At 36.7% G+C, this 22,469-nt stretch overlaps 1 protein-coding gene across 1 annotated transcript; it reads left to right on the top strand.

The window, feature by feature from the left end:
* The first annotated feature begins 1,489 nt into the window (after positions 1 to 1,489).
* On the top strand, positions 1,490 to 9,201 carry shox (short stature homeobox). Its single transcript, XM_056233002.1, has 6 exons — positions 1,490 to 1,870; positions 3,163 to 3,371; positions 5,881 to 5,938; positions 6,263 to 6,351; positions 7,772 to 7,987; positions 8,263 to 9,201. The coding sequence occupies exons 1-6, from the start codon at positions 1,618 to 1,620 to the stop codon at positions 8,350 to 8,352; spliced, it is 915 nt and encodes a 304-aa protein (XP_056088977.1). The 5' UTR covers positions 1,490 to 1,617; the 3' UTR covers positions 8,353 to 9,201.
* The last annotated feature ends 13,268 nt before the right edge of the window (positions 9,202 to 22,469 follow it).

Genomic DNA, 22,469 nt, shown 5'->3' with positions numbered 1-22,469 from the left:
TGCCCAGTTCAAAAAAATACCTTAAAAAAGAGTGAATCGAGTTTGATGAGAATATGAATTCTCTTTTTATTTATTTTTATTTTTTTTGCATACAGATAAAAAAAAAAAATCTCGTTTGGAAAAAAAGTGATTTCTTTAAATGGAATCAAAAATTAGAGAACATGAATCACATGACAGTATGTTAGAAAAATATTCCAATATGGGACTGCAGTCTTGAATGAGGATGGATTTAATAAATAAATCGCTATCAAACACGTCATCTGTGAGGTTTACATGAGCAATTTCACACCGCGGTGCTCAATATTCACAGGGGATCATAACATCCTTTTGATTCTGCCCTTTTTATTCTCGCCCTGCACTGATCCGTGCATGCGATAATATCATAGCACCATATCCGAGCGACTTATGCATTTTTTAAAACAACCACACTAGAAATAAATGCTCATGATTATGTCTGATGCATTTATCTTTTTTATATTACATTTTAAGAATTAAAAATACCCATACATAAAAAAATATTTCAATTCTTAAATATTTTGAGAGCATTTTTAGTAGGCTACCCACATTTTAATTAAAGGCTATATAGATAAACTAACGCCTTGCATATACATACAATAGCCTATATTATTATTATCAGTGGTACAGTAACATGACTAGTCGTGCAATTAAACTGAAACACTGAAACAATTATTGCAAATGCGCCTAGACATTTTGTGTTACAATCACACCAAATGTTGTCTTATCTTTGCTCATGGGTGTTAAATAGGCTGCAGTAGATAGGCCTATTTGTACAACAATGTTTTTTAAATGTTGAATAAAATTACTTTTTCTAATAAAATAAAAGCTCAGCCTATGGGACACAACTACAGCCAACTGGAATATCTGTATGAAAGCGGCCAGTTTATCACCTTATCAAGATACCATAGCCTTAAAATGTAATGATAAATTAGCCTATATTAAATGTATGCAATCTAAATATTCTATATATGAATATGTTCAATAATATAAAATATAAATAAATTATACACTTTTTTATATTAACGATGAATAGCCTGACAAACTAAACAAAACATTGAAAATAATGACTGGCGATGAAAATATCGAAAAGTTGTCCACAAATGGGACGCTCATGTCTATTTTCGCTTGAATTGTTTCTTTTTCTTCGATCGGCAAATTCTCTATAGCTTCTGTCCATGTTAACGTCAATATACCAAAATGAACTGATAATGTCATGATGCAATATTCATATCCTCTAATTGCGTCAGTGAAATTATCACAGAATTAATTAAACACGGTTCCCATTTCCAATTGACCACACGGCACTGTAGGAATCCTAATTAATTATAATTAAATTAAGGGGACTCCATCCAGTGCAGAATTGATTTGAGGAAAAGCCGCTGAAAGTTGAATTCAGAAGCGCCTGTAATGACTCCAGACATGATGGCGATGGGGGCCGGGCTGAGGTGGCCGTGTATAAATAGTGTGATCTGAAAAACACAGACATAACAGCAGGAGTGATCTAAACCTTCTACACGCAAACATTTCGCCGAAATCACTGCTGAGCAGACACAAAGATTCGTGTTAGATTCATTTTAAAGTGGATTTCCGTAATCAGCCATGGAAGAACTCACGGCGTTCGTGTCGAAATCCTTCGATCAGAAAAGCAAGGAGACCAGCAAAGAGAGCATCACGTACAGGGAAGTTTTGGAGAGTGGTTTAGCCCGAGCTAGAGAGCTGGGAAACTCGGAGACCAACCTTCAGGAGATTACAGAAACCAACAACAACCATTGTCCGGTACACCTTTACAAGGAGCACGTAGACCTGGAAAAGGAGAAATTGAAGGAGTTTAACGTGACACGGGCTGCTGACGGTGAGTTACACCATACGCAAAGTGTAATGTTTTTCACTGGAGACGCGTTTACAACTAGGTTTTACGCGCGAATACGTTTGGCGTTGTTGAAATATCGATACAATCTGAATTACAGTATATTGAGGTCATTTTCATTATCTTAAAGAAAGATTTCGATTGTGTTAAGAGGCTAACTAGCATGCGAGTGGAGAATTTCAAGCTGTATTCAGCTGATGCAATGGTTCGTTGATGTGTGTGCCGTGTAGAGGACTGTTTTCTTTTGTAAAAGAACAGAAATACACGATAGGCAATTTTAAGTAAGAGAATCACAATAAGTTTATTAAAAAAATAGTCGTCTGTCCTCACATTTGAGTAATTACAGTCAAAACAATAGGCCCCGTCTTGTCAAATTTGAAAGAATGATCTATCAATGTATTCCTTAGCGTTCTTAAAATTGCCAGGAAATGACTAAAGACACGTATTTACTCTTTACGTACAAAACACTTAAAGTAAAAAAGTAAAAGTAAAAAAGAACATAATTTCACAGAACCATGTGGGTGATAATATTTTGACAGTTTGTTTTTGGAATACAAATATATTATTATTAATAATAATAATAATAATGGGTAAATTTAAATGCCATTAATACATTAAAAACAAAACAACAAACACCATACCTTTAAAAGAATTAGAGAAAACAAATTATTGCAGTATAAGTAAATATAGCTAATAATTTAGCATTAAAGTAGGCTATTTATTATCTTATAAGATACATTTTTGCAAGTTTTGATTTAGGCTACAAAACTTGCAAATAACACACTTTTTTTTTTGTAATACTGCTCTGGAATGAGGATACAGCTCCATCTTTTTTTTTTAAAGTGCAAAGCATTGGCTCTTTGTAAACTTCTAATGTCTCCTAATATCTTAATGTAATTTTAAAATGACACAATGATCTAATCTATTTATCTATGTCCCTTAAATATAAGAATCTGCCACTTACAAGTTATGCATATAAAAGTTTCGAGAACATTTATGGTTTTATTTGCAAGTCTATTTTATTTGTACGCTATAAAGCGATTTTCCAAAATGTATGTTGTTTCAAAGCAGCAGTAAGTCGTTGTTCATCTCATATTTTATATAACAAAATTGTTTGAATTTTTAAGCTAAGGTGTAGACACATCATATTAATTAGATTTAGGGTATTTTGTCTGCCGATTCTGAGTAGAATTCTCACCATTTGCAATTTAAAAAAAAACCCATAACAACGCTTTAAATAAATGCTTTGTTGATGTGTTCATGTTGTATTTTCACAGGAATTTACGACTGCAAAGACAAGAAGGAGGATGTGAAATCAGAGGACGAGGACGCACAGAGTAAACTGAAGCAGAGACGGAGCAGGACAAATTTTACCTTAGAGCAGCTGAATGAACTGGAGCGCTTATTTGATGAGACGCATTACCCGGACGCCTTCATGCGGGAGGAGTTGAGTCAGAGACTGGGGCTGTCTGAGGCCCGCGTGCAGGTAAGCTTACATTCACTTCACTGATTCTGATTGTTAGTATTTTTTTATTCTTTTTTTTGTAGTAAAATAAATAAATAAACAAAACAATTTTAGAACAGATAAAACAAGCAAATATCAAAAATTACAACATTAATATTGCCAATGTGAATAATTGAAAACTACCAGAGAGCGTGTAGATGAATTTTTAAACGAATGCATCTTTTAGGGGAAATGCAAATAACCTGAATGTCAATTGGGGGTTCTGTGTCACTCATTTTTCATCGTTTTACGTACATGGTCTTGAAATAGTTTAAAGTTAGGCCTGTGTGTGAAAATACAACAGTAGCCTATAACCTTAATCAGCGTGGCATAATGGAGAAAAATAATATCCACGGAGGTTATTCATAATCTGTTTATTGCTTTTATATATAATATTAGCAAGTCATATAAATAATAAGTCTCTTATAATAGCGCTTTTGTGTTGTTTATGTTCATATGCCCAGAGGAGTTTATGACGCTAACTTAATGCCTGTAAACTAAAGGGTTTTTGTTATCAGCTTATAAAGTTAGAAATAATAGGCACTCTATTTATAAAGTAGCTACTGTTAAACACTTCTTAGGAATACGTGTTTTGTTGTAGAGGAGTGAACTGGCAATTGATATATAATAAAATAAATAGTAGCCTTGTGGTCGCTAGCTAGGCCTTTATTTCTCCTACACATTTGCTTAAGTAGGCTAGATTAAATTTGTATATAACACCATGCGTCTGAGATGTTTAACATTTGGAAACAGTTGTTGTTACATTCACTCACACACAAAGCATTTCTGTTATCTTTCGATTTATGCGGGTTCAGTTTCAGTGGTGGGTGTGGATATGAAGTAGCCTTTTAGTTCTTGCAGCAGCAGCTATATTCAAAGGAAAACTTGCTTATGTGCTGCAGAAAGATCTAACCACATCATTAAAATTAATGAAGAGATTGAACCGCTGCTGCAGGGGATACCTTCTTATGTCACTCACCTCATTTTCTCCAACCTTATCTTTGTAATATCTGCCATTGGCTTGATATACTGTTCCTATAAAAATGTATTAGGAATAATTCAATTCGGTCTTAACTCCTACAGAGACATACCTCGTGTTACAAAATGTAATGGGAAAATAAGTAACATTGTTTGCCAGTGTGACAGCTTGCAAGCACGACATTTTTTAATGTTTCAGAAGCGGAGGCGAAATCAGATTAAAAGAGGAGACCAAAGAATAGGTCAGAGCTGCGATTCAAACCAAAAATTCATACTGCGTTAAAACGCCTCTCTATGGCATTTTATGACTCGTATCACATTTTAAATTTCGCAGAAAAGTCTGAGTTAAACGCTATGGACGTGAAGTAGCTTAGTTGATATGAACCTGCTACAGGCCTACTACTGTCCTATAGAAGCCCCACGCCGACCAGCTGTCAAGAATCTAATTGAAAGTTATGAGACCTCAGTGAGGAGAAGGCAGTAATTCAATTACGACTAATATCTTTCGGTTTTTGGTGCAGGGCTAAATTAAATGTCATTATTCACTGTCTCTAATAAAAATCAAACGGAAATCAGATTAGGGTATTTGTGAACCGCATCATTGAGTGGTCCTTAATGAAGAAATAACTGTCGAAACCAGTGTAGCTCACTTTCCCTATAGCATAGTGCTGGATAATTACAATCGATCAAAGATTGAAATATGATGCATTCATTGTGGCCCAGTTTAAGTCACACATTGACTAATAATAATAATAATAAATAAATAATAATAATAATATGTCATAATGAAAAAAACGGATTGTCTTTCAAAGAACAGGTTGAGAGAGCGTTTGCTTTTAAATTTTAATGAGCGAGTCTGAGCGTTTAATAGCCAGCATGATTTAACTGAACTGACCAGAGCGAGTAATGATGGAGAACAGTAGGCTAAATTTCACATTGTTCAAAATTATTATTTCCCACCTTTTCAAGCACATAGGTTATATGAAGCAGCAAATTAATTTTATGAGGGAAAAAAAGATTTTATAAAAAAAAAGAATAGCCTGTATTTCACCGATGTAAAATTGTCGGTTAGCCAATATGGTTCTTTGACAAAGGCTTATAGGCCTATCGTCACTTTATTTACCAAAAAAAGGGAAGGAAAAAAACACTAAAATGTAGGCCTATTAAACGTAGAGCCAGTCAAAGAATATGCTACATAAAGAATTAAATTGTGTAGAAGATAAAAAAAAACTGCAATATTAACCATGATGAAGAGTTGTGGAACAATGGATAACAAAACACGCTTTTTCTATTAAAGTGTTTACTAAAGTAATATAGCCTAAAAATTAACAAATTAAGACAACATAAATCGACATTGTTTTTCTGTAATGCAGGTTGCAGGGGCAAACTGTGTGTAGCCTATAACAAATGTGCAAATATTATTATTATTATTTTTTTGTAATTTAATGTAGCCTAAAGGTCGTGAATGGTGGTGAACACGATAAACCATAACCGTGTTTTATTTCTTTTTTAGGTATGGTTTCAGAACAGAAGAGCGAAATGCCGAAAACAGGAAAATCAAATGCACAAAGGTAAAATGCTTAAATAATAATTTAATAAATAACCTAATTATTAAATTTTTGTGTAAACATAAGGCTATATTTCTATTTTATGCATATTTTTTTTAAATTTAATTTACGGGACTTGGGCCAAGTCGGAGTAGCCTCCAACCTGGGTGCTCGTGAGCCAACAGCTCTTATGTCCTGAGCACGTGCAAACCTCATTGCGCCGCAGCTCTGACAACACGCCATTTTAGAACTCATTACATTTTAAACTTAATTGAAATGGTGAAATAATTGACATAAAAAAAAGTCATCATGACTAGCTTTGCTAATTTATCATTCTTTTCTATTCAGGTGTTATTTTGGGCACCGCGAGTCACCTGGACGCGTGCAGGGTAGCTCCTTACGTCAATATGGGCGCACTCCGAATGCCATTTCAACAGGTAAGAATAATATTTTGTGCATTCAAATGTTCGCATTTTGATAACAGCATACATCCAAATGTAAATGTGCAGTTCAGTCGACTAAATAAACGTCTCGCCCCGCCATAACACCTGCCTAAAAGTAGCTAGTGGCCGAGAAAATGTTTAGGCTTTGACAACCAATCTGATTTGACGCTAGTCTCCATGCGTCGTGCGAAGGGCGCGAACCTTTCACCTCCGGGACCCGATGAGAGACGAATGAGATAAGAGGGACCGAGAGACATTTCATCTGGTGGTGAAGAACTGTGCATCACCCAGACGAGAGAGCAGCCATAATTAAGCTAATAGCACAGCGAGGGGAAGGCAGATAAAAGAGATTATGAAAGAGGAATAACGCACTGATGGTTATTGGCACTGAGCAGCATTGGCAGGGCCCAGGCGTAAGGACTGAATACTGAACACCACAAATGTCCACCACCTGTTGTTCTGACTGCCCCTGTAGTGGGGTTGCACAGTCCAATTGGACTGATTTGAGACACTGGAGCAAGTCCTGCTTTAATTCTGACGAGTATTTTCACACAGAGGTAATTAAAATAAATGCAAGTGCCAAGGATAAAGTCAGAAGGCCTGTGGTTAGAAATTGTGAGTAGCAAAGAAACTCAGATGAGACGGGCTGTATTCATACCTGATTATTTTCCTAAAATAACAGACTACCAGGTCTGACATTATTTATCCTCCTTTCAAAGTAATCTCCCTATGCTTCGTATTCACGTGGAAAACAAAAAAAGAAACACTGGTAAAACATTCTTTCCCAGTGTCAAAAAACTTGTGCTGCTTGTCAGATGTGGTATTTAAGTTGGACCGCAAAATGTAAAGCTTTGAAATATTTATGATCCCTGTGCTGAGAAAGATGCATGAGAAGAATACTAAAAATGAAAATAAAAAATAAGTCACTTTTTAAGTCGGCGGATGTCTAATTTTCACCTCATCTTACTGAAATAATTGCTAAGAATCTGCAACCTGATATTTTATGCTGCCTGCTTACATCTTTTTTTTCCCCCTAGGAACTATGCGAATAAATATTTATATATATGAGAATGAATATTTTGGGTGCGAAATTGTTTATTTATGCCATTGAATATATAATTAAGATTACATGATGTTGCAGCTTTTAAAGGTTGTATGGAAAGATTCAGTGTGGATCAAACTAATATGCTGAGATTTGCAGCTGATGGACGTCCTTTGACTATTAAGCTGTCTGAACGCATTGCATAATTCAGCTCAAGAGCAGATGAAAAAGAATGCACTGAGTTGAGTGAGTGTTTTCAATGAAAGCACACAGTTGGAGCGGTGTCCGAGCCTGAAAGCGGATCCCTGCCGCTCCTCGAGCTGACCCCACGGCCGCTGACTAACTCCGTGTTTGTTTTTGCTCGCCCCGCAGGTCCAAGCTCAGTTACAGTTGGAGGGGGTCGGAACACACTCCCATCCTCATCTGCACCCACACCTCGCGGCCCACGCTCCCTATCTGATGTTCCCGCCCCCGCCCTTTGGATTACCGATCGCGTCGCTGGCAGACTCGGCCTCTGCAGCGGCCGCCGTGGTAGCGGCTGCCAAGAGCAATAGCAAGAACTCCAGCATCGCCGACCTGCGACTCAAGGCAAGAAAACACGCCGAGGCGCTGGGACTCTGACCCCCATGGGCTTCTCTGCTGCTCTGAACTGATAATTGCTTCTAACACAAGACTAAGCCTGTGAAAAGGCCGTGACACTCACAGTTAAAACAAAACAAAATAAAAACAAAAGAGAAAAAAGGGGTGTAAGGGGAGAGAATGAGAGAGAAAAAAAGTCACAAAAAACCAGCTGCCAAAACAAACCACTTGTAGAGAAAGGTAATTAAATACCAATGAATCACCTTTTACTTTTCGCCCAACAGGCAGGACTTCTTGGAGGCCACTGGCTCAGCCCTTTCCAGGCACAGATCACAGCCCCAGGACCATACAAAAATGTCTGGATGTCTGTCTGAAAACCAGCGTTTAGGAGAGAAGACTTTTAAAAAAAAAGCAAAGGCAGACACAGAGTGAGGCTAGAGGTTGTGTTTTTACGGACAGACACTGAAACTTTGGAATCTCAACCTCAAAGTGAAAAGAAAGAGACGGCCATATTTGCCTCCTACCACTGTGCCGCTGCCTAGTGCACGTGCTCAATTGAAGGATAGACCTATTGGGGCTGGCCTCCATTGTAACTGACATACATCTATGTTGATCACTGCCATGATAACCCTCCACTACAATTCATATCTAAAGCCGTTATTTGCATTTTTGATTTTTTTTTTCTTCTCTTTTTTTTGGTCATTCTGCTGTGGACAAAGACTGGAAACAGCAATAACATCAATGGCACAATCGCCTGGTTTTTAGTGGAATTCTTATGATTCTTTCTGTTTTAGGAGGAAATGTTGCATTGCTGTTATTTCCTTCTGGGCATGTGTATGGACTTTTAGCTTTCATTCTCATATTTTGTGCTCTCTTTTTTATGTGATGTGTCCTGGAATAGAAGTGAACCTAGCTTTTGCACTTCAGGTCTTGTATTAAGGTGTTTACAATCCTTAACGCAAGATATACTACTTTTATGTAAGGGGGAAACAAATTTGGCTTTCGTTTCGCTGAAATACATTTAAAATCCCCTTTTCTGTTTGTTTCAAAAAGGATAAACAGTAACTGCAACTTTGTAATTTAACATTTTAAGAAACATCAGTTTAACTGAAATGCAATTATGTGCAGTTAAGTGCAATACTGTAAATATGGAAAACGTAATATAGCGGTTGATGTTTGCTAATTAAACAATGATTTTTAAGTTGTTGGGTTTTCGGCACTGATGTCGATGTGTTGAAAGTTCTTTGCCACAAACACATCTTTAAAAGCTGTGTAAAAGGTAATTTGCTGACTCATTTGCAATGTGCCATAACTCCCCAAAGTTTAATGGTATTCAAATATACTTTTGTACACGAGCATTTAAAGAGACACTGATATCACCTTAAAGCAGACAAGGGAAAATTCATTTGACACTGTACAAAACTGCTATAGGTTCATGGGTCATAAACACGTATGTTTTTTAACATAATAAATCCGCCAAAGACAACAATTTGATCACATTAATAGAGGTAGAATTATTTAATGCTCCAAAATCATTTACAGTATGACATGCGTTTTAGCAACTGCATACACAGTCTTTTTTCCCCCATATAAACAAGAAGCTGTCCTGAAGCTGTTCCCTGAAAATATCAAATTGAATACAACTATTATTTCCATAAGCGTACTATGAAACAAATTGCCAGTTCGGACATCAATTGCCTTTGAACTACAGTAGTAGATCTCGGTCAGGTCTACCTCTAACAATAATCGCTACATTGTGGGCTGTTTTCGTTGTTCACCATTACGGTTGTTTAGGAATGTTTCTGTTTCTTTCATTGGGGTCATAGGTGCTTTTATTTATTATTTGATCTGAAAGTTTATAAATGTTAAATAGTCGAATTTCAAGTGTACATATTTACATGGCTTTGCATTTATTTTTATATATTTTTTAAATGTTAACATTTGCAACAGTTTTAAGCAAACGTGTGACTGCAGTACATTTGTTTGACTAAAATGTAGCGTGTTTGAGTTTACAAACATTTCAGGGATGGTGGATGAAACTTTGTGTTGAGATTTTCTTGATGCTCCAAGGAATTTGTTGTATCCCATCATATTGCATATGCAAGCATGCCCAAACATGATTCACCATTGAGTTTTTTTTTCTTCTGTTGTTTCACTTAAAAAAAGAATGTACATCTTGTACAAGTAATCTATCAATAAAAGTTATAAATATTTGTAAGAGAGTTTGTAAAACTTTGTGGCCCTCTGAAATTTTATGAATAAAGGTTGCTCTGGTTCAGATACGTTCTTATATAATATGCACACATTATTATTTCTACTAATTATTACTAAGACTCTTTATAGAGGAGCCACAATATATCTGAAAAGCTAAAGGTTGTTTCAAATGAAATGAGAATTTATTTTCTACCATGAAGGTGATATGACACAGCATTAGCTAAAAAAGAAGCATAAAACATGCTTTAACAATCTAAATATCCTAGATGTCCATAATGATCTAAGTCTAATCAGAAAAAAATCATGCCTCTGTCATGTATGAGGTGCAATATGCATTTGTACCCTCCATATACCTTAAACTAACATCACAGTCACAACTGACTTTAGCAAGCCTTTTTTGGATGGCTTGTTGCATCTGGAAACCCAAATCCAGATGTGTGTACACTGAGTAATTACAGCAGGCAACATAGTGGCTTTTTGTCTAAATCGCATGGAGAAATTAGTCCAAATGGCGTCCTGTTGAGCAAGTACCCCCTAAAAGGTCGGAGCACGTTTAATTTGTAGCTTAGCACTCATACATCAAGATGGAGTGATATAGGCAGAGGCTGATACCCGCACATTTAGGTACTGACCTCTGGATGGGGTCTGCTGGATGAAGCAGAACATAACAGCATCCTTTTAAGTGCTCTAATAATTGGCAACGTAGGACCGCCATCAATCAAGCCACACCAAGTTACGGTTTCTTTTTCAACATGCACAAACACACAAAGGTATTTATATTGGCCGCAAGTCACAAATAAAGACAAACAAGCAGCCTATGAAAGGGCTTAATTAAAAGTAAACCAAACTTTTTTTTTATTGAATCAAATGTTATTGCTCACATTAAAAGTGACTAGAATTTTATTGCAGTTTTATGGCTGACAATACTAAAGCTGACGTACCATTTTGTTTTATATATTATATATCTATATAAACAAATGTCAGAAGATACTTCCCATTCTAGTGCATTTGGTGTAGAAACATTTATTGTGACATCTAACAACTGACAGTATTAAAATATGAAAAGTTGAAATACATTCTATACAGGACAATGAAATTATTCAACGCATTCTCATCCTTTGGCGTCATATAGGTGACGCCATATGACATTTCGTCGAAATCTTGGCATCCTTTAGCGTCAATATAACACGCACTGTTATGGGTAGGTTTAGGTCTGGGGTAGGGTGCGGTTATGACGCCTTGGGATCTGCGTCTCATATTCACGCTAAAGGATGCCATGTGCGTTGGATTTAGACGTGCGTCACCTGTATGACGCCTTGGGTTCTGCGTCTCATATTGATGCTAAAGGATGCCATGTGCGTAAGATTTCAACGAAATGTCCAAAGCGTCACATGTATGACGCCAAAGGATGAGAACGGGCTGAATTATTTTGAGAGAGAAAAAGCAAAAACATTTGCCTTCCAAACATTTGTTCCTGCTGAAATGAGAACTTAACAGATGATACCTTTTAACTTCACATGAGCCGTATCAACATCAACCAGACTATATGTCCATGCGTAAATACAGTTTTCCTCTGTAAGTGCTAGGAAATGTTTACCTTTTTAATCTTTTAAACAAAGCTCTAAAGAAGAAAGAGGATGTATAAAGGGTGTTGGGAATTCTAGCTGGAAAAGTTCTAAGCGTCCACATCAGGTCTTCAGGAGCTTGAGAGCATTTTAAACTACGTTAAATTCAGTCTTTGACAACCCCTTTCATTAGCAATTGGCCAAATGAACAAGGAGCTGGGCTTCAGTAACTGGAAAACATTCATCGGTTCTTCAACAGTAAGCGTTCTCCTCCACTTCAAAATTAATGAGAGTGAACATATTAAAGGCACACCGCGGAACTTTTGGCCACTAGTGGCGCTCGACCTGTAACTTTCACGTCTAGCGTCCCTAGAGGCCACAAGCTCCGCAGCACTGTCGCAAAGGTCAACAAACAGTCAACCGGTCAGACCATAGACAGTGGGTCAGCCTCCCGTGTCTTTAGATTGTGTGTGCTTGCAGTGTTTAAGGCGGGCAGCCTTGCCGCGCTCGATTCCCTTATAGCAGTCTGCTGAGAGAGAGCGAGCGGGGCGAGCCCCGTGGGGCTTAGTGCTAAACATGTCTGAGTGAATGTGGGCGCGGGACGGCGGGCACATTTACTGCACTAAAAACACCGTCGGCCTGAGCTGACTGTAACTTATGTGTGTTGGTTTCGTTTTACAGAAACCGTGGGACATGTTGTGTGTAGTGTTTGTGGGCACTGAGTCGTGGGCACGTTCACTACATTTAATGTACATTTGACATGAGTCGACTTTATTTGTGCGAGCCCTGCACTGTGGCGGGCTGTGCTTGTGTGTAGAAATGAACAATGGGCTGTGGGCATTTTATTACACACATAACACCATCGGCTGTGGCCGGAATACCAGAAAATACTACACTACTCATATGATTTATCTGGGTCACCTTGGAAACGGCATTTGTGTGCAGGCAAGCGTCAGCATCGGTCGGGCACCCCTCCTCCTCCTGTAGTTCACGCCAGCGAGCGAACGCTGGACCAATGGTGATCCTCGTCCTGGCTTTTCATTTGTCACTATGCCTTTTTCTTTCTTTTTTTAGTGTCCTCTGACAAAACCTTTGCCTTCTTCCTTGTAGCTGTTGGTTCGGCCATGACGAAAACATACAGACGGCAATCAAACGCGAGTTGAGCACTCACGTCAGAATCTGAGGAAGTTGTGGGTGGTGGGGGAAGTGACGTATGCCGTAAAGCGGTTGAATTTTGTAGTTCTTTTTGTGCTCGGGTTCCTACCCGAAACCCGAAGTTACATAGTGCAAGGAAAAGCGATACAGACACCTTCAGGCTACTGCAGACGTGTCATTCAACCTATTGTAAGTCGATGTACCATCTCAATGGGTTTTGGTAATATATTATAAAGGTTGAAAAGTTCCACAGTGTGCCTTTAAGTAACCTGGAACCTTAGGAACTTTTTAAATGCTTTAATGTTTACAGTTCCTCATTTGAAAAGGTGTTGTGCTGAATTCAAGCATAGTATACGCAAGCAAAATTACAAGAATCGGGAGCAGGACTTAGTAATTTAGGTTTATGAACTACATGAACTCAAAGTACTAACAATAACTAACATCTCCAGATCTGATAAACATTAAAATCTGAACTGATATGTTTGTAGACAGTTGGTTCTTGTATCAAGTTTTAGGAGAAACAATGGAAAACTAAACATCACTAAACACTTGTGTGTTGTTCAACTATCAGCCAAATCACTATCACTCTATCACTATATGTCTTAAGGTTATGAGAATTACAAGTCAAGGCGAGGAATAACTTGTTATTAAAATGAAGACTTGATATAAAGTTGGGGTATTTCTAGAAAATCAATGAAAACCATGCTATGCAGTTAAAGTAATCAAAAAACATATAGCCTACAAGTCAAACTTACACAAACTTACACTGCATGGCAGTGCTCGGTGAAAATATTAAAACAAGCCTGAAACAATGAAATCTGTTTGGAGCAATTTTTATTCAAAGTCACCAGTGAATTAAGCCTTAATATTGATTTGACCATGAAGACTTAAAAGAGAACTAAAGCTTGTGAAACAAAGGATGACAGCAATTTGTCCATCTGGGACTATTTTAGTTTTTTTGAGCCATTAAATCTCAACCAACAAGCTAGCCGTTTTCTTGGTCTGGTATTGCTTTCTTACCCACTTAGAATCTGTTGTATTTTGAAGTATCAAACTAAAACCCTACAGGACCTGGATCTAACAGAATAGTAAAGTAGCAAGACTATTCTTTAAGTGCAATTTCTCTTGCAGCAGAAAAGTTACAATTCAAAATCTGTTAGCCTCCACTTTGAGATACAAGGTATAGTACCTTAGTGGTTTACCTGTAAGTGAGAAACCATTTGAAAGGTTCAAGAACCTGATCTTCTCAAAACAAAAACTGCTCAGAAATGCCCATATTTCTGAAAAAGTAAGATATCACTAAAAATGACTGAATTCATTTGTAGAAACATAAAGACTTTAAAATTACAAGGTGATTAATCAAAACTGGTTGCAAATTATATGCATACCGCAAATTAAAAGGACTTTTAGCAGTTTAGCTAAAACAGGACACAACAAACTACTTTGTAATGTTTGTTTTAATGGCTAATTCAGAACATGCTTAAATCATTAATAGTCAAATCTACAGTGCATAATAAAAAAAAAACTGTTTCCATTTACAGTACAGAGAAAGTGTTTCCTGTTTATTCCATTTTCACAACAAAAGGCTTGGTTGCTGTCTACATTTTGTGAAAGCTCTTATTGTTTCAATTAAATTATGCCTTCAGTTAGACATAACTAAAATATATTGATTCTGAGATCATGGCCTTCCAGACAGAAAATCAGATAAAACCAAACATTTATCTCTTGTTAAGATGCCTTGAATTATTGTAAAATATCATACTTGCTGATATTCACAGGAAAATAACTCTGAAGCCTAAGTTAAGATCTTGTATAGAAAATTATAGGAATAATTTAACTGGCATGAATACCAGCGCTGTTTTTCTTTTTTCGCTTTCATTTCTGGTTACAAAAAGTAATACACAATAAAGTTGACTCTCTCTGCCATTCCCATGGCTTTCAGATAAGCTTCATGAGTGAAAGGCTGGCGACGCAGTGAAAATCTTTTCTTACTAGTGGGAATCAAAGTCAGATGCTTCAGAGGCAACTGAGTTTTCAATGCACTTAGTCGATCTCCCTCTATTGGGAGATAAAACCAGTTAAGCGCTCTCATGTGAATGCAATGCAGCGATGCAATATTGAATGATGAAAATTTTGAAATCCATTTCACTGTTTACTGCCTTTATGTCACACTATATGCTTCACAATCTCTACACATTAAGTACATGTCATTCAAGATGTGAACAGATGCTCCTGTTTGAAATGACTCCATAGTGTCATAAGGTTGAGACTTATTCTGTACAAGTGATTAAACAATAGTTCACTTTTTTGTAACAAAAACAAGTAAAAAAGTGAATATTAATAAAGTAAATACTTGAAGTAGATATATGAGTGACACGGAGAGCAAGACTAACCAGTTTGAAGCACTTTGTTCTACGGACATAAACGTCTTGCAACAGCAGAAGCAGTTTTTTTGACTAGTCTCATAATGAAAGATCTAAGAATGCTCAAAAAAGATGGTTTTATAATACAGATAAAAATGTTTTATAACCTTAATCATAATATTTTTTACCACGCCAGTATGCAAAATTACTTACTGAGACAAATTCAACGTTCATGCAAGTTACGTTTCAAAAACCCACTAATTCCAAGTGTTTGTCCATACGGGACAAACTGTTTGTCTGGCAGTTTTTTTGATAATCTACCGTGACTTTTCGCTGTGTATAATCTAAACCGCACACTAAGCTTTGTGTAAACCATGGCCCAAGTCTTTCAGCTTCTCTGTTGTCACTGTCAATTTGATTCAAAGTCCAATGTAGAGACCGGTATTGTGCCAAGAATTACTTCCTTAACCCTTACGGTCAGCAACATGAAGAGAGCAGGTTTACAGAACATCAAACGAAAACTTTTTCAAAAGGACTTTTCTGAAAAAGAAAAAAAAATGATAGTAGAGAAAGCCATTATATGAGTATTGTGACAAACCGGTAACAATAAAGCACATTGTCACAATAAATGCCACATCTCTAGTTGTCTGAAAATATCAAACCACCAAAAATATGATGAGAAAACAATGCAGACGAAATCGAAATCTAAACATTTCAGTATTTATCGAGATGCTTGTCATTTGAGCCTTTGCTAAAGGGTGAACCAGAGATGAAACAGCATTAGATTCTCAAAAACAGACCAGGCTCAATTTAGAGGAGGTAACACAAATGTGAGCTAGAGGCTAAGCAGAAACTCACATGCAGAAAAAAAACACCCATAAAAATATAAAGCACACCAGATGATCAAACGAAACCGACTAAAATACTAAACTAAAAATAGGAACGCACAAGTAAGGTAATCATAAGCTGCATCCATGTATAATGTAGCAGAAAGTGCATAATGACTTAACATGGGATGTTTTAGTCTAGATTACTAGCCACAATGGTGTTCAGTAACAAAATACCCTCATCCTAGATCAAATAAAATGCAGGTCCTGTTTCTGTAGAAGGTCATGATACTTTCTCTTCGCTCTTCAGTAATGTGACTGAGATTTCACCAGATGGAGCCTCAGCATATCCTGGATGAATGTTAATGAAAAGCAAGCAGCCCACCTAGGCAGTTTACATGGTGTAGAATCGCTGTGAGCCATGCTAAAGCGATCCCTCCGCTCATACAAATAAAGAGCACTTGAGGGGAAAATAATTATATGCCAATTCCAGACTAAGGGTCAAATGTATTATAATGTAAATGCAAACATCATCTTGTATTTCTTTCTTTTTTTACAACTAAATGTTATTGAGAGGGGCAGTGCCTGAAACGGTATCTTAGACCTACTATTAATCAGATCTTCTTAGGCAAATTACTGACAGTTTAACAAACAAGGCATGCGTTCGCATTACATGAAGCAAACGTGAAATTTCACATTTAGATTGTGGGTATTTGCAGGATTGTCAAGGCCTCAAAGGATTTCTTACGGGATTACCACAGGGCTGCTGGGCTAAGCTATGGTCTCACACCCTACATTCTAAGTGCAAGAGGTCAAAGTGGGCTGAATACATTTCAGTGCTATCCTGAGGGGAACTTTAAAATCATGGCATTCAGAAAAACACACTTGAAAATTATGGTTTGGGTCCTTTGTGTACCGTTACGGCTGAAATTGTTCATCAAAATAGTGCTTTGAGAGTGTGGTCACATAATATGAAATCAATATTGTCAATGAAAAAGACCACACTCATTTCTGTGAGACATATATCCTAATAATCATAATAAAGTCTGTTTTGACACATTGCATTACCGAGGTCACCACGGGCCACCCTTCCCCAATTATTATAGAGAGCTTTGAGAAATTATTCTTGTGATAAACCTTGTTTTCTTGTCTAACAGGTAAGTATTTAAAATAAATAAATAAAATGAAATCTAAACCTTTTCTGGTAAGATTCACCTACATGCAATAAAATTAGACCAGTCGGATCTTCACAACCAGCATAACAGAAGTCACCACACAAGTTGGCTTATTATGTAAGAATAATTAGCATTGTCAGCATAGTAAACAAAGAGTTACCACATAATAAAGGGGTGAAGATGGAATTATGCTAAATATTATTGAGCCAAGCCAATCAAGGAAAGTAAAATCTTACAAAACCAAAGGTGGACATATGATAAACAAAAATAGAAGAAAAACAAATAAGTGGACCACTAATGTCGCTGCAATATTGATAAGGTTCATAATAAAACAATGCAATAAACCAAACCAAAGCACTCACAATTAATCATGGTTAGCTGGGGGCACTTCCAAGAAAAATGATTTCATTTCAAGGGACAGTCTCAAGCGGTCTCTAATGAGATTGACTTCTCAAGCTGTTCATTTTGCCGTAAGTTGGCCATTTTGACCAGCTCAGACGTTTATGAGTGCTGTGAGAAAATGGCTGATGAAAGACAAAACAAGATTCCCGATTCTGCCAACATTATCCGCCAGGTCGGGTTCTCAGCCACAAGTCAAACACATCAATTTGGACTAAACCAATTCACTAGCACATCAGTCTTTTTCTGCTTAACACAATTTCAGAAAATATCCTTAACATTATGTTGCATTATAAAGCAATATATTTCACAAAAAGCATATAATGATTCTATGACAAAAGAGAGCTTTAACAATGTTCGGTGCTGTCAGATAAAAGAAATGCACTGTAAATCAACTGAAGAGATGATCTTTGGCCAGTCAATGAGAAATAGGAACAGCGATTTCCAGCATCCTGATGGTGCCCACCAGCTCACGCTTGCTGTAGAGCTTAGAAATGCTTCTGAGGTAAAAATGTTAACTTTCTTAAGGCTAAGGGCACTTGGGTCTGTAAATAGCCGGAGGGAATGTAACATAGTCTGATTATAGCCCATCTCTCCATTTCCCAAATGTTTTACAGTTCCTGACCATTAATCAATAGCAGCAAAAAAAAATATTCCAGCTTGAGCTGCTGCAGTTCACTGAGGTGGTGGATTTCTAAGAGCTGTGGAAAGTTCAAGGTCTAACCGTGACCAGTTCGCGACTACTGAACGCAACTGTACAATATTTCACAATGAATCAGTGCGTCGTTTTTCTGTGCAGTGGTAACCTCGCATAAACCTATGCCCATTAGTCAAATTATCTTCCTAAATGATAAATGAAGACCGGGTTAAAACCGAGCGCATGTCTGAAATTCCCTTTCAAATGCTGTGTTTTTAGGACAAAATAAATAAGTGAAAAAATTTCACACAACAACATTTCGCCCTTCAGTTACCTGTAAATAATGAATGATCCAATGACCTTTCCAAGATCCAATTAAATCAAATAAAGAGTGTCTTGTGTAATATTAACTTGTAATCAAAAGAAAGACAGTCCAGGCCTTTGAAGCTTGGACACTGAAGCCTATTGTGTACAGAGCGAAGTGGTAAAGTAGGAAAATATTGATGCCTTTAAACCCACGGGGATGACACGAAGAGGCGAATCTTCACAGGGCATAATAAACATTAGCTCTCAGCACAGTCTCCGCGACTACATATGCCGATACATAAAATGAGTTATTGTGGGCACGATAACAGACTCTCTGCTTTAGCGGCCTCGTAGTAAAGCTAATAAATGTCATAGGTACATAATCCCCCTACACGTTTATGGAAACAGATCTCTCCTGTTAAGTTCTTTTACACTCTGTCCCCCGAGGCCTAGATATACTATATTGATGAACACATTAAGAAAGCATGATTTGACTAGAGAAACGCCTGCATTAGATGAAGCTGTGAAAGATGAATTCAATTGTAATTTGAATAACGCAGCCGGGACCAGATTACTCAAAACGGGAGGCAGGGAATCGTCTCCTCGGAAATTGAGTTGTGCTTGTTAAGTCGAGTGCTCATCACCGAAAATAGCATTTGCTATCATATCTAGTGTTAATACAAAGACTCATTGATAAACCACTTTGGAGGCAAATCCTGTTTGCATGGCTAACCTCTTTAAACCCTCTTAATTTCATCCTCTCATTTATCACTGTGCCACCAGAGCACATTTTCAATAAGTTTGTCAGATAGCTCATAAGCACCACGTCGCTGTTCTAGTGCACCGCTGAAGGGCCACAGACAATGAGGCTGTTCCAAAAGGTAGGCTGCTTAATTATGCTGCCTCCTAGGATAACTCCATACCGCCAAGAAAGTGTTGCACCCTTTGAGGAGAAGGCATTCGAGAGTGCATTGCAACAAGCTTGGGGAAAAAAACAAATCCAAGATGGTAACTTCTATTTCATTCAATACTGTACAAAAATTTTTTAAAATAAAATTATTTAATAAATACATAAAAAATAAATGAGAACATATCTCTGTAAAAATAGTTTATTCCAGGAAAGAATAGTGTCCTTAAAAAAAAGACAATCTCAGAATGTGTTTAGTGAAAAAAGAAGGTTAACTTATTTCATCCGATACTGAAAAGTAAAAAAACTAATTTGAATGAATAAAATAGATTATTTAAAAAAAAAAGAATCTATTATAAATTATATCTAAAGATTATTTCAAACATTCTTTGAGAAAAAGTCGATCCCAGAATTCATTGCAACGAGTTTAGGGGGAAAAATAAATCCAAGATGGTAACAATTTTTATGCAAAACTCGAGAAAAAAAAACTGGATAAAAAAATGATTATTGAATTTAAAATAGAACAAAAAATGATTATTCAAAGAAAGCTTCATGTTGCATGCTTCACTGTGTATGGCCTGGTAAACCCTACATAATGGGGACAAAATGACAATATCCGAAATCCTTGTTCTTGTGGGGAAATTGGTTTTTGGTCCCCATGAGGAAAACATCTTTTAAATCATACTAAGTGATAAAGTGCATAAAGTTTTCTGTGATGGGTATAGGCTTAGGGGTAGAGTTAGTGTAAGGGGATATAATATACAGTTTGTACAGTATAACAATAATTGTGTCTATGGTAAGTCCCCATAAAACATGAAAACAAAACATGTGTGTGTGTGTGGGTGTAAAATATGTGTGTGACACGTGGGGTGTAGAGCATGTAGAGTGTTCTAAATCGGTTACATGCAAGGTTCCATGACACTTAGGATGCTGCCTTGCAAGACAGCTGTTTATATAGGCACTATGCAGCTCACTAGATTTCGGAACAGAGCAGAATATCAGCTAACATTCAAAATGACGTCCTAATGAACACACAGTTGCTTACAATGGAACATGAGCAGTCTGTAACAAAGTGCTCTGTCCTGAGTGAGTTTTCTGACAGCTGTTTTCAGCATGCGTATCTGTATTAAGACCCATATTACACCAAAGACATTGAAAAGACAATGCTGTCAAAATGTCTCAAGGAATTTATTGCATACATACAACAGATACACCAATATGGCTGACAAACTGCACTTTAAAAGTGTTAAAATGACACCACGGCTGGGCCTCATCCAAGATGGCTGATTAATGGAGGTCTGCCTTGTGTAATATGAGCGGGAGGGGGTCTGATCGCAGTTACTGCTCTCCAGGACACTGGGTCGACACGCAGCGGGCCAATGACATGGCTGATTTGGAATGTAATGCATTAGGGGTGAATCTGACCTCAGCGCATACTGGACTTTTTCTGTTTTATGAGTGCATGCTAAAAGAGACTTTTTGAACCTTCATTCAGTTTGAATAATAACAAAAAGTCAGTCATTGGCTTCAGTCTAACTCACATTAAACAATGAATATTAATTCTATTAAAATTATCTTCACACTGGTTCTTGTCACTTTCAAATATCCCAGCTTATCAATAAAATGATTCAATTGTATTATTACAATTGATTAGTTTTATGAAAATGCTGTGATATTTTCTGGTGTCTGTAAGATTATTTTAAATGTTTTTTAAAAGGCTTCATTAATTTGTTCAGAAAAAAAATAGTATTATTGTGAAATATCATTACAATTTAAAATAACTATATATTTTAATATTTTGAAATGTGATGGCAAAGCTTTTCAGTATCATTACTCCAGTCTTCAGTTCTGATCCTTCAGAAATAATTCTAATATGATGATTTGGGGTTCAAGTAACATTTCTTATTATTATCTTATCTTATAATTATATTACTACTATACTACTATATTACTACTATACTACTATATTTGTTTTATGAATATGCTGTGATATTTCCTGGGGTCTGTAAGATTATTTTAAATGTTTAAATAATATGTTCAGTAATATTGTGAAATATCATTTCAATTTATAATATACACACATGATGCGGATCTGACACACATCCCACTTTCTCACAACTCTTTACGTTCATTTAAGACTTCATTTAACTCATTTAAGACAGCGCTTGCAAGGATACTTGACAAAACAGGCATTTTGGCATAATTTTGTGTGTTTTTGTGCGTTTTCTGAAGCGGCTTTCTGTCCGTACGAGTCGTGTGTGTGTCACACAGACAGGAGATTCACAGAGAACGCACCAGTACCGCACTTTACTTCTCTTTTGTGTCTTATCATGCTTGAATGGTTTAAAAGCATTTGCATGAATAAGAGCGTGGTCATTTGCATTGCTAGCCAAAGGATGAAGGGAAAAAAACTGATGCTGTGTTAATTGCGTTAAATATTTTTTAACTTTGAATTTAAATTTTTTAATTTTGACAGCCTTAATATATGTATGCATGTATAAACCAAAATATATACACTTTATTTTGATGCCAGAAATAAATATGTAAATGAGCCTTATAAATGAGACGATTCACTACATATGAGAGAAAAAGGAGAGCATGTTTGATTATAGAGATAATTTGCTTGGATGTGAAGCAGTGTGCACAATACAAAGACATAAAAAAAAACACCTTTTTGTCAAGCTATAGCACTATTTGTTGAAAAATGTAGCTCATTAATGAAAAAAAACTACACATATTCCGAAAACAGCTGACCTACTGTCAGGCAACTGAAAAAAAAGTTAATTCAATGGCATCGGTTCTTTTTCTCGTTAGTTACTCCCCAACACCAGTAGCATCTAATTATAGAGACGTTTTCCTCTCCATGCCAAAGTTGAGGGTCAAAAAGCCTACTCGTATCTACAGGAGAAGTGTGTGGGAGAAAACAACGTCTACTGCACCAAA

The sequence above is a fragment of the Rhinichthys klamathensis genome, unplaced genomic scaffold (assembly GCF_029890125.1).
Source record: "Rhinichthys klamathensis goyatoka isolate OS25496 unplaced genomic scaffold, OSU_Roscu_1.1 h1tg000358l_1, whole genome shotgun sequence".
NCBI classification, from domain to species: Eukaryota; Metazoa; Chordata; class Actinopteri; order Cypriniformes; family Leuciscidae; genus Rhinichthys; species Rhinichthys klamathensis.
Note: the sequence above shows the minus strand (reverse complement) of the source record. Positions and strands in the feature narration are given on the sequence as shown.